The 13,873-nt window shown below is 44.8% G+C and overlaps 2 protein-coding genes across 2 annotated transcripts in view; one reads left to right on the plus strand and one right to left on the minus strand.

Annotated features, from left to right (window-relative positions):
• Positions 1-1,625: 1,625 nt before the first annotated feature.
• The window catches only part of T265_13611 (hypothetical protein), a gene marked incomplete at both ends in the record, with an annotated part of 79,886 nt that continues 67,638 nt past the window's right edge, over positions 1,626-13,873 (plus strand). The window contains one exon of the mRNA XM_009169698.1: positions 1,626-2,340. Coding sequence (XP_009167962.1) covers positions 1,626-2,340 — 715 coding nt within the window. The remainder of the gene's footprint in view (positions 2,341-13,873) is intronic.
• Positions 7,664-13,000, minus strand: T265_04826 (hypothetical protein; the record flags this gene model as incomplete). Its single annotated transcript, XM_009169672.1, has 2 exons — positions 7,664-7,849; positions 12,935-13,000. 2 exons carry the CDS (start codon positions 12,998-13,000, stop codon positions 7,664-7,666), a joined length of 252 nt encoding a protein of 83 aa, XP_009167936.1.

Genomic DNA, 13,873 nt, shown 5'->3' on the forward strand with positions numbered 1-13,873 from the left:
ATGCCATCAAAGGTTGTCAACCCTAGCTAGATTGTTATCTGCCCCAAGGACGGCACTCCAGCTGGTGAGGAACATCCAGACTGATCAGCTAGGCTTGCTTTACTTTGAAAGGTAGTTCCTCCACGATGGTGGTCTGAAATTCAGCAAGCTGAACGACTCTGTGACGACTGTATTTGAAACGGGACAAATTTATTACGCCAGCAAATATGCTTGCTGGCATTCTTCATCCCACACAAGTGAGTGATAACCATTCCCATGACTGAAACTGCCACCTGGGCTTCCACAAACTTGCAGTTTCATTACGGGTGTGTAGTCTGGCGCCAACATCCGCAGAGAATGATTGGCGAGCGCGCGCACACACACAAAGGGTTGATCTTCACGAGACGAGGAAAGTAAAATTCTATTTTGGTCTGCAAAACTTTGCCGAACTAGTAGACCGACCTAAATGTTATCTCAGGTGGTAGAAAAGGACCGGATTTCTTGGAAATGATAGGTAATTGAACAGCTACACGCACAGACCTGTGTCCTGTTCACATCGACCATTATCTCGCATAAAAACCAACAGCCTAAAGTGCTTGCATGCGTCGACCAGTGTAGCCAAAATTCGACACTCAGTAGCTAATTCCATGAGTTTTAATCCCATCGGATGCCGAGAATAGCAAATAGAGGAGCTGTCACGTAATTCCTTCACTTTCTACCACTTATATGAACCTGATGCAATCTATCACGAATTCGCTAGCTGGTTGTACCATTCTTTGGATTAGATTCTCCGATTCAGCAAATGAACATCATTGAATTCTGAGGAAAAAAAGACGTATAGGTTATCGAAACTGGCAGTGCAACTTTTAAGTATACGGTTGTATAGCGTTATCACCGGAAATCCTTATCATAATCTTATCCTGTCTTGATGCGCTCTTTCTTTAACACGAGAATCACTTGGTGAAAGAAAAGAAACTTCAAGCGTTGCTGAAGGCATGGGGAGGTTATTCTGGCCTCAGACACTATCTGACCGAAATATCAGTCAAGCTGCTGGTTTTTATTCACAGAATACTGTGGTTCCCCGATTCATTCGAAGTAATCAGTAAGTTATGCGTCTGATGAAATAAGCGGCCCTTAAACGACCAGTGCCACCAAGTGAAACAGCAAAAGTTCAGTGCACTGTCCTTTTCCACTTTACGCAGAAAAAAAACATGTCTGTCTTAAAAGTAGGCCAGAAAACCGCAGGCGGAGCCAACGCGATGTCGAGGTTACGTGAAAGTCTTCACTGGCTCAACGCTCTATTTGATTGGTCCCTTATTGCCTTCTTTCATTGGTCTAAAATGGCAGACGCTTCGTATTGGCGCCGACACGTTTATGGCACGTGCGCAAAACTTCTAACCACACCACAAACGCTACCACCCACAGCGAACACAATCCAACTGCTTTAGCCACCGCTGAGTTCCACCCTGTTGCGGGGTCACACCTTACACGCGTTTGTCTGTTTGTTCGTACGCTCCTGTGTACTCACACATACGCACACCGCAGTGCAGTTGTTTACCAAACCTTGTTGATGGTCGGCACTCCGCATGCAAACTTACCAGACACACCAAGAGTTGACGACATAACGGGCCTTATTTAGGGGCTAGAATGAGACACTGTCTGCTATAGAGTACACGTCAATCGGTTCAGACAAACAGCTGTGCATCGGGCCGGTGGTTCACATTATCTTACGAGTGTTGTTTCTCCGCTGGAAGCAATTTTTCCGTGTTGTCGCTTTTCATAGGCCGATCGGTCGCGGAAGCAGACCACATCCAGCCACTTGTCCAAAACTGGGGCTACAACCGTGGATCACTTTCGCGCATGCTGTTCCGGCGGAAACGCCGTATACTGCTGATGTGCACCGATCCCCGACTATGGGACATCAACTGCTCTCGTACATAGAGCCCACATCTAGCAATAGACCCGGTTCTTCGGATTTATCTGTTCCACAGTACACAATGGGAAATGCACAAGCGCCTCCCACTGTAAACGATCCGAATTCGCAACATGTGTTCCCCAATGGCTGGCACACTGGTTTGGACAATCTTCTTCAACGTGGTCCCCAACATCCGGATGAAACTTTGCTCAGCAAGACGCCTCTATGGATGCCCCCCAATAACCCGGATGTCATACTCAATCTACTCAGATCCTATCTGCTTTCGCAGTTGTGTTCCTCTCCAACCCAGCAACAAACCGAAGCTTCTCCGACAGTAAAAACAGAGGATTCAGCTCCACACGCAGCGCAGGCGGTCTACAAATCACATCAGATAAGTTGGTCAGGCGAGAAGTCGAAACATCCCTCTGGAAGGCAGTCGCAAAACAGTAAGTATTTTATGTTCAGTCTTTGATTTTTTTTATTAGCTGAGATAACAGCTCTTGAGTGCACCGCCAAGGAAACCTTTGATTCCAATTCTACCCCCAAAAGTTTACAGTTAGGCAGAATAAGTCGAGGCTCTGTGGGTTTGACGCTGATTTCCTTGTGGTCAACTAAACTCACTGAGGGAGGTCATCTAGCAGCAACCTCGTACACAAACCGTTTAAACTAGTTCGGGTTGCCCGCGAATCTTTTTCCAAGACCTTTCCCGGTACCAATCAGGAATGGACTGTCAGTGCTGGCTGCGGAAATCGAATCAGTGCATTATCTAACATACGCCCAGCTTCCAAAAGACTGTGGCAAGGTGAAAGCAAGTGAAGGGATAATATTCTGGTGAATTACGTGTTGGGTAAGGACATCCGAGATGCCTGAAAATAGTCGAAGAAGCTATTTTTCCCTTTTTTGCACATTTATGTAGTGGATTGCATCGATTTTTGTTATTTTGTCGGTGTTTTCACTATACTACCCGTTATAGAGAAATGTGAGAATCAAAACTAGTGTTTTACTGTGGTTTGTGTGAGGCCCGATTCAGGCGTTTTGAACTGATCTTCGAACTTGTTTTTTTTTACGGAACATACTACTCGTCAGGTTGCTGAAAACGTTTGGACAGCCCACGACCGGTTTTGCCTTTCCTCGGACTCATCAGGTGGACACAGTCCCTGAGTTTCCGACAACCTTATGTTCTACTTGAACATGAAGCTTTACACAATTGGTGAAATTAAACTGGTGGGTGCAATTGAATTCCAGCTGAACCTTTCGTTCACGTGGAATATCGTACTAACTGGAGCATGAGGCGACCTTTGTGCAGCACAGTTGGGGAATATGGTGATCGAGAGGTTCAGCTGGGAGTTAATTAAGTCTCCCGCATCAACACGAATTTAAGTTGCATTTGAATGTAGTTCACCAAACATTCTTTTGGTGGAATTCGTGATGCGCTTTCGAATGAAGTTCAATTAATTTCGTTAATTTTTTTGTAATAAGCAGAAAAAACTGGATACAGCGTTCCTCTGTTGGTAAAGTGAGGAACCTGAAACAATTGCATCTAAAAGTGAGTGACTGGTGGCTTGATCCGCTGAAAAAGCTTTCGGAATGAATGGGTTTCCCACTTGGTTGACCACATTCTTGATGTTATTAAGTTGATATTGATAGCATGAAATTTTTAGCGATGAGGAAATAAAAAAAACAATTCGTTCATCTGTAACCCTTTCGATGCCTAGCTGCTGTGCCACCCGTTGGAAGCACGAGGGCTGGGATACTGCCAGGTTGTCCAAGCCTAGACAGGGGAAGTCGAGAGGTAGAGGTCGGGTTCGAACCACGGACCTTCCGGTCAGTAAATTCGCGCTCTAACCACTTGAGCCATCTCGCGATGAGAAGAACGGATCGATCGCTCTTGTCGAACTCACATAACCAATGAGTTGCTACCGCAGCGCCCATACACTTCATATAGCACGATCGTAATGTAAGCGACACTGTTTTGCGATCGGATGCTTTAGAAAGTGATGTTATGGTCTCTTAACGGTGTCTAACTCTCGACCACTCGAAGGCGAATCATCTTGATTCCCCCATGGTCCGTTGGTGTCCGCTTTCGGGAACTGGGGTCACGGTATAAAGTATACAGTTCATATAAATTATGCAGTTCATTGATACTTGGGAAAAGTATCCGACCAGCTAGATGGTGAAAACAAGCTATGCACGGCCGAGTACGACTCAGTTGCATGAGGAGCGTGACGAAATTATCCCAGTGAACGTTGCGACCACTCACTATTGAGAAGAAGGCGTTGAAAGGCCTTGTAAACTAATTAAAAACAGTGAATGTCTCATTGGTTGAATTAAAGAAATAACTATATGAACGTGGATATCGTAAATCAAAATTTGTACTAAATGGTCAAAGCGAGCCAACATTTCCAGACGAAATCAGCTGTTCCTTGAAGCGTGTTTGTGGTACGTCGTAACATATTTTGCATAAGATGCATACATAGCGGTACCTTTCAGAACTCGGATTCTAAACTCAATAGAGTGATCAGACTCGCAGTTCTGTAACCTCTCCGAAGGTGGTCTGTAATTCCCAGGGGGATTCCTTGTACTCCAAGCGGTACATTTCGGAAAGCGTCAGTAAAAAACACACTGGCTCCGTCCACTGCACTGTTTCTATTGCGGATGTCTCTTTCACACCGAATACCTTCAAAACAATTGATGTGAGCACAAATCAGGGGAAATTGTCCCCTCAGACCAGCGCGCACTCAGACTGTACGACGTTCAATTCCAGCGGGCATTTTCATGCCCGTGATTTCAGCCGCCCCCAAATGTTTCACCGACTCTGCACACGTCTCACCTGTCTACGTGAGTTTGCCGTGGCAGGTGCCGTAGATACCACCTACGCGCACTCACAGGCCACATGTACTTTTGAGCGTGCCGTGTATGTCGTAGCAGCGCAGTGACATCCAACCTACGTGTCACTCGTGTGACATCCTGAGTTGGCACCCACGCAGAAACATCCGGAGAGGTTCGGATCAATGTTTCAGGAAGATAGTGCACACACTGGCAATAGGCGCCGGTATCTCGAAAAAGAAACACTAGGAACATGAGTTGACTTCCTCAAGAAATCCCATTAACTAGCTAGTACTTCTAAATTGTGGTCTTGTATTTCCCCATATCGATGAAGCCGAGAGACAAATGAGGAGCTATGTGTTCCTTTCCAGCCTGCAAATTAATACTTAGAGCAACATGGCGCACGTCTAACAAATACACACAGATGAAACGCACCAGCTCGCTTTTTGTTGGTGTACTGACCACCTCTGTGACGACTAAAGCAAGCGAATGAACTTACTCAAATTTGGTGAACTTAAATCACTCGATAGTGTGCTATTTCAAGACTATAATACTTCGATATCTCGAAGGTCGTGCCAAATGAAACATAAAGCGACCTTCGTGCAACAAACCAGAGATGCTGTTGAGTCTCCCGTTACTCAACTTCCCCGAGAACACCAAAGTCCATGGGGTTACTTCATCGGGGGAGTGTTTTCCCCACCTGGGTACCTCAGAACTAAATGACCGAATCGAAAACAAAAAGACAAGGTGGGAACCTGATGCATACACAAGTTACCAAAACCTGACAATACATAAGATAATACCATGAACAAAGTGGCACATCGTTAGGGCTATTTACATCGCCAAGTGGATGTACACTTGGATATAAATATGCCTCTGAGAGATCGTACAGTCTAGAAAGAATATATAAGTCGTTTTAAGAGTGTCTGCAACGCGTAGCTGTTGGAAACAAGACAAGATCATTATCATTCGTGCACTACTTTGTGTCTGAAGAATCTGGGTCCGAGATGCAGTCAGGTTTAATAAATCCGACCCGTATATTGGTTTTTGTCTCTTTATCAGTTTCCCAGCTTTACCATGCATGGTGGCAGGTCTAAGCGCAGCCAATCGATTTGCTGACTTACATTCATGTGATCCTATTGCGATCACTTGTTCACACTGAGATCAGTGAAAACTCTGAAAAAACGCTGTTTGCCCGTATTCAAGCCGGGTGAACCTTCCTGCAAAGAACCAGGTTGGTAGAATTTTATACCAGGTTTTGCGTCGAACACTGAATCAATTTGTCATGTCTGTATGATGTTCTTGGGCTCAATATCCTATGGTGAAACATGAGTTTACAGTTAGAGGAGAGCGGTGCTTAAGCAGATTTCCAGCATTCGCTTAGGGCCAGCAGCCTCGTGAAACCTGAGTTCTCAGTTAGGTTCTAACCGGTTGTTCAACCAGGTTGCCTTTTTTCAGTATGCGTCAACTGTTGGCAAGCAGACTGTACTCTGAGGCTAATCCCTTCAGGATCCTCATACATTCGTTCAGCTGTAACACGCCTACGATGCCATACCACTTGAAAGAGGCTCGAGGACTGAGACAGTGCAAGGTCGCTAAGCGTAGACAGGAGAAGTAGAGATGCTGATGTTGAGTTCGCCCCCTAACTACTGAACTTTCTCCAGCTCAGATTTTCTTTTCAGGTGCCTGTCGTATGCCTAACAGAACCAGTCGTCACACCATACACCCTGTCAGTAGGGTTGTGACGCAAGCCCAGTGTGTGAAAGTATTTGGCAGGTATTCGAAAAAGTTTGGTGACAATCGGTAGATTTATTGCTGGGCAACGTTTCGCTTTTGACACAAAAGCTTCGCCAGGCCAAGTGACTAGGTTCCGAGGTTGGTCGAGATTTAAGGCGGAAGGAGAACCAATCAGCTAAGTCAAGCTAAATCTCTGTTGGGTGTCGGCCGAGGGATTTTTAGTGTGTTAGAGTGGTTGAACAAGTGTTGGGTCGGTGGGGAACCTACGTGTGTTTGGGTCCAGCCTAGGGTCTAGTTCTTCCGGTTCGGTTCATTTGATGGTTCCTCTTGAACTTCGTTTGAACCTTCTGTTAGTCTGTGTGGTGAGCTAGTGCTAAGGAAGTTGTGTAGGAGAGATGCTGTGACCTTTGGTCGGTTGGGGTTTCCACCCCTACCCCCCGATTTTTCCTAATGATCCGAAGTGAATTGACAACCACACCGTCACATGTCAACTCGGCTTATCTAAGACCGCTTTCCATACGCTCGCTAGCTCCACACCCTCGATTATATTCACGCTGTGATGCTTAGTGATTTCCACCGCCTCGGCTATCAGCCGCTGTGGTGTGAATCGCAGTCCCCGTCTTAAACCTTCCACATTCTCCAGATCTATTCTGTGTCCCGTGTCTAAGACATGTACCGCCATCGCTGAGTCTTTGACCAGCGTTTGGTATTCTTCTGCATTCATTGGTGGTTTTCAGAAGCGAAACGTTGCCCAGCAATAAATCTACCGATTGTCACCAAACTTTTTCGAAAACGATGACTAGCCAATAGGTTCCAAGTATTTTTCACGTATTTGCCAGGTTCTTCTTAAGAATAGACAACCAGCAAGGACGAATGGCCATACTAGGTCAACAGCTTGGTAGTTCAGATCAAATTCTTAGTATTTCTGGAAGTGAACAGAATTCGTAAAGCATGTCCCCATCAACTAAAATTCCCACTTTGGCAAGCAAACTAATTGTTACTAGCTGCTAAAATGAATTTCCAATGTATAAAAAACAAAGAATGACGAAATGTACTCGTTTGCAAATTATAACGAGTTTTCACGAGGGGTTCAACCGAATCTCTTCTTTATGATGTTCTTCGACTAAATGTGCTGCGCAAGATCACCTCATGTTTCAATTGGTACGGTGTTCGATAACTTGCACCATGTTTCACTGACGCAACACATTACTTGGATGAAAATATGCTGCTATATCTTAAATATTGTGCCAACTGAATCACAGAGGAACGTGTGTGCAACAAACTCAGTTGAAGAACATCATAATAGACGAGGGGTTCAAGTGAGTCTCCGGTTAGAACTAAATTGATGTGCAAATGAGTGTCGTCGGTGAATTTCGTGCAGTCTGGGTCCACCTACATGGACGAACATTCGGGGATTGCTAGGTGTGCCCCAAGAAGGCTTTTGAGACATTTTATGCAACCATAATAGCAGTATCTCATGTGTGGGGGGAGTAGATCGTTCAACCGTAGTAATTTTTCGATGCATTTCAGAAGAAATACGAGTGCTGAGATGCCTCCAGATTGATCTAGTCTAGACAGCAGCAATTGAAAATCCACACTGGGTCCAAAAAAAACAAACCTTCCGGCCAGTAGCTTCACTACCTCGTGCTCAGTTCTTTTTCTGATTGCGACAGCTTTTTGGGCATTGACACATCATTTGTTGGGGACTGAATTAAAGAACAAAAGTGCGTTCCACGAGGTAACTTCCGCATATCCGGAGAAAATAGGTCTTCGAACACGGTTGTTTATCGGCAGGTCCGCCGAAGCTACTTTGCTTGAGGAAAACACAGTAAGGTATCGACGAGAAGCACTCTTCTGATGAGTGTGTTTCCAGAGGACGACAACTGGCGTTCAAGTGCAGTATTCTCTCCAAACAGTGTTCAGGTAGATCGCTCACTTCATCGTCTAACAAGTACGCTGTTGGGAGGGAGGAACCAAAACATCCTGTTAATGTTTGTCCACTAATCACCGGAAAAAGGTTACTTGTTTTGCTCAAAAAAACACCGATCGGTCATCGTTTGCTGGCGAACAATTCAAATGGGTCTCACACGTTCAGGTTCTGCGTACCAATTAACACTGATCTGATGAATGATGGGTATGAATGGAGCCATACCGAATGAAACCAGAGGCAACTTTTAACGGGATCTGCGTACCAATTAACACTGATCTGATGAGAGGCAACTTTTAACGGGCATAGCCATTCTTGTCTGGATTAAGCCCTTCATTCACAACAATCAGTTAACTGACTGGTGGTTTACTCAAAGTTGGTGCGACCTAAATGAGGAGGGTGAACTGGAGACGTACTTTTATCCAAATGAATCGGTATGTCACATGCGTGAATCGTCAACAGATGCAGTTAACCAATGCTATCTTTGCTGGATACCTTCTCCCGCCGGGACCGCACATTACAGGCACCGCGTGAGAACTCCGATGACCAGGTGGTCCTGACTAGTGAGCGCATCTTGGTCAAGCGATAGAAGGGATAACGTCACATACATCCAACTAAAATACCATATTGACAACTAAACGACCCAGTTCCTGAGCAGATATTCGGTGACGAAACCCATTACCGATCTGCTGGGTTCTCGTATTCAGATACTTTCCTTACCGACAGTACGTTCCTTGTAGTTTTGCTTGGATAGCTTTAAACGAAATGTTGGAACTACAATCACAAGCTACCGATAAGAAAGCATTTCATATTCTGGAGTGAGTGCTTTTTCAAAACTGGTTGCGTTCCAGTGACTGGCATCTAACGGCAAAAAGTTTCGGTTTGCTAAAATCATTATTCCATTCAGAGAGGTGAATGCATACTGAGAGATTGTCTACTGGAGGTTGACCAGTGTATCCACACCCGGAGAAATTAACAACGCAGGAACTCATGGAACCCTGAGAACATCGATGTACACTCGGCTATAGTCTGTAATTAGTTTTGGATTCACCGTCACAAAATAAGTTAACTAAAACGTCAGAATACGCTCTAATTAGATGAAATTCGTTTTCTTTTAAACAGCCCAACTGTGACGCAATCACACTAAACACTTCACAGCGAGTCAGTAGATCTCGTTAAAGCAGTATCATGTCCCCTTTTCATTGTTTCCTTTCCCACCTCATTTGGGGACTATTCATGGATCAATTCAAATTTGGCAGCCTACAGCTTTATCAGTGTAACCGTGCGTACTACTGAGGAGGCATGTGAGTAGCATCTAGCAACAGTGTCAGAGCTTGTGAATTCAGCAGTACTTATCACGAGCCTGGATTCCTCGACAGTTTACTATCAGAATCAATCAATCCGTAACCAGCTAGCTGTGAATTAGCACTTTACTAGAAGAGACGATGGATCTGGCGTATGTCAAAGCAAGCACCTTATCCAGGTAAAGATGGGCTTATATTGGGCGCTGCGACATATTTAGGTACGATTTTCTATAGGAAGGCAAGAGAATCGCTTCAATATCATTTCGACCAACTATGGGGTATTCTACCTTCCGGAGAGTAGAATGCAGTACACTTGGGTTCGATGTCAGCCGCAATTTCCAAAGTGATATTTAGCATTTTCCTTCACGGGTTGATTTATTACTATAACAATGGGATTCATAAGAATCGGGATACATTTCTCCGTGGCTTGCAAATGAAAACGATTTCTTCTGGCAGATATCTCTTGTTTCTCTCGACCGCCAGACCCTACGGTACCAACTGTCAAGCAGTTATGTTCCTCGTAAAATCGTGTCTTTTGTAAGTGTCCGGTGCCCTTCACGACGGAAGCCTACTGATGTTTTGCAAGCTCTCCACTGAGTTCGTGACACTCATTGTCATAAAGTTAGGATGCCGTCTGCCTTTTTTTCATTTTCAAATTCTTTATTGATGTGCCAAATGAATTCTTTCTCAACAACTCTGAAACGCTCCTCAGAAGCTTGCTGTAGACACTGAATACAGTGTCGGTATTGATCTTCTTCAAAATACAGACTCGTAAGCATATTGGGCAATTCTACTGCGCAGCGTAATTTTCGCTTCATAACCACCAGGTTTAAATTTTCTCGCATGACTGGGTGGGCTAAAAAGCAAACCTCGTGCTAACAGATTAAACGATTGGAAAGTCCCGGAAGACTGGCAAAGCGATGTTTGCTAACCCTCAGAATGTGTAGCTCCGACATGGCATCATTTTGGCTTCTAAGGCCACGTGCGAATCGGGTGAAAACATTGGATAGATAGTCTTGAGGTAGCTAGGTAGCCGTCAGGAGAAATAACTCACGCGCGACAGATTAACTGATCATTGTTCGTAGACGACGCTGGTAAGACTGTCTGCGTTGTGTGCTAGAACGCCATTCGCCTCATAACACCAGTTCTGATAATCTTTGGATTCATGGACGGTCACCGTATGTGACACTGAAGCACTGGAACCTCTAATGGACAGGTCAGTTGCGTTGTCATGAGGACCCCCGTTTGAGACGCACTAGTCGATCACTTGTCACGCGGTTACTACGGGTCTTGTATCAAATCTGTTGGTATAATGCGTAGAGTTCCCGCGGCACATTTAATCACATCAACAGAACATTTAACTTCAACAAATGACGGAGATCCTCGCCTCAAGTTCGTGGCCTTCTCGTTTCCTCATGCTCACTAATTCTTCCGGGGAACAACCATAGAAGATGCAACATCTGTACTCTAGTAGACGATTTATAGTTGAAAAAACTGGCCAACTGAATTTCGGCTGAATGGAACTGTACCATCCAATAAGCTCTTTCCTCCAATAAGTAACGCTGTGAGTTGTCAGCACTACAACTCTCAATCACATTCACTGTTTATCACCAGTTCTGCACAGAATTCTCTTCTTTGAAGGACTCTGCGAGCTAGTCCATATGTTGAACCCTTGTCGACGAGGGGTCACCGATCTCAGCTCTACAGAAAACTGGTCTATCTTCCAAAGGGTCTTCCTTTGCGAGTTACTGTATATTCTTCACTCACGGTTTCCTACCTTTTGGCGCATACGTTTGACGCAATCAGTAGGAAACACGAACATCAAACTCTTGTCAGCTTGTTGAAAATTAGGTGAGAATAGTCCAGCTATCACGTATGGAATCAACGGCTGGATCAGTGGACTGCTGGAGTCGGGCGAGCCGGAGTGTCAGTTCTCTCCGTGTGCCACAAGTGTCACAAGGCTACAGTGACATCTATCGTGAAAAACTGGTTGAGACACTGCGTCAAGCTAGAACCGATATGATCAGAGTGAAGACGGGCATTTCTAATCATCTGTACGGCCGGTCGCCAGGGTTCGAAGCCAGCGGCCAGAGGATGCATTGGTATTATATCTGGGCCTGCGGGAAGAATTACTGGAGCTCGTGGAGTAGTTGACATATCTTTGAAGTTGCATTGGTTCACAAATCTCGATTAGAACCAGAAGCACCGGGTGTATAGACTTTTTAGAATCAGACAGCAGGATATTTGTATTAGTTCAGGTTCAAGTACACTAAAAGTGCACAGACACGAGACGACACCAGCAGCTTTTGCTTCCATCAAGAATGTATTCAGTGGGATCAATCGCATCAAATAAATTAGACGCATTCTGAGTCATCGCCCATCTAGAGACGCAAGATTGGGCTTAAAGAACATATTTAGGAGCTGATAAGATACATGGATGCGGTGATCATGTTTTCCCCATGTTTGGTGCTTTACAATCGCAAATTGAAGGATACCAAACAGCAGGTCTGCCAAGTTCGTAAATATCGTTTGCTCACTGAAGTAGACAGTAAAACGAATGGATTAATGGATGGAGTGTCGAGCCCCAAGAATCGATAAGCCAACGCGCGTCAGAATTTGGGGATCAAACAATTCCAGTGGTCACATCCTTAGTATCCCGATAACAGCTGTCTGTCAAGAAACCCCGGCAAGTAGTTGCTCAAAATGAACCACAATTTCTACCCGAAGAAATATTCAGACATTCAGTGTATGGACGCTTTTCACTTTTGTGTTCAGAAGGCTACTTCAGGTGCCAAGGAGTCTTCATTGTCAAACAGATCGTTAGGTTAACGTCTTGTGGCTAAAAGTACCCCAGGACTAACATTGACCTTGCTTCAAGTCACGCCGAAAATCGATTCAGTAGATTTCCCAAAGCATGCTTAGACTTGTGGACCCTGGAACGTTCTTAAAGACTTCCTAACAAGCTCCTATTGCAGCACAATCTAGACCAAAGTGAGCTTTTCTGATATGTGAACCTAACAAGCTCCTATCGCAGCACAATCTAGACCAAAGTGAGCTTTTCTGATGTGTGAATTCTGGAGACAAATTTCAAAGAAGTTTTTCTTTCGGAGGGAGATGGGTCGTTCCCAAAACTGCATTAAGTGAACAGCAGTCAGCACCTAGATTCATAACCAGTGACTTTGCTCGATTAGTTGATTTCGTAGACGAAGTGGGGACAGCCTTTAGCGTTGAAAGCTAACTGCTTACAGATGATCCTTCATTGCGACAGTACCATTTGAAGCGGTGCACTGGCGACGGGTCTACCATAAACATTTGGGAATCTGTTCGGCGAAGGATGTACCAGAGCCATTGTAGCCAAGATCGATAAGTCACTTTAGTAAAACATAGTATAGCATCACTTCCGTAGTTTTCACTTTCCGAGTAAGGATGTTACTGCTGTTCTAATCCCAATAACTTGACCATTAGGATGGCGAACAAAATATCAAACCCAAAAATGGGCAAAAATGTTTAGAATCTTTGGGTAACAGAAATTGGTTAATGCAAACATTATTTGGTACGGTAAGCAATTTTCACTTGACTATAAAAGTCGGCTCCGGTGAGTATTTATGATACCCACTGAAATACCACTACTACTGATAATAATAATAGTAATATTAGACTGTAACACCTTTCCGATGGCCAGCTGCCATGCCACCTGATACAAGCACGAGAGCTGAAACACTGCCAGGATGCTTTTTTCTAGACAGGAACGGTCGGGATTCCGAGGTTAGGTTCGAACTTCGGACCTTCTGATCAGCATGTTCGCGTCTTAATCACTGAACTCCTACCACATTGTGTGTGTGTGTGTGTCTCAGTCCACTTACCCAATGAATCGCTCCGTTATACACTCCGTTCCGAATGCCCCTTCAATTCTGGTCATCCCATGTTACAACCCCCATCCTGGAGGTATAGGTGACTGCGACCGTCGCGCGGACACTCTCCAGTATAGCTCAGTGGGTCACAGAGGTACACAAAATGTCGCACTACGGTAAGGTTCAGTCTCTTCGTGACAAGCGTTGGTATTCCTTTCCTGGTCGATCAAGTTTGATCGAACGCACGCAACACAGAACACCGTGGAGTTGATCTGACAAGCTATGATATATGGTTACAACTGGGCTTCTCTAGCCGAACCAGCAATCACTGCAT

Source organism: Opisthorchis viverrini (genome assembly GCF_000715545.1).
Source record: "Opisthorchis viverrini unplaced genomic scaffold opera_v5_85, whole genome shotgun sequence".
Classification (NCBI taxonomy): Eukaryota; Metazoa; Platyhelminthes; class Trematoda; order Opisthorchiida; family Opisthorchiidae; genus Opisthorchis; species Opisthorchis viverrini.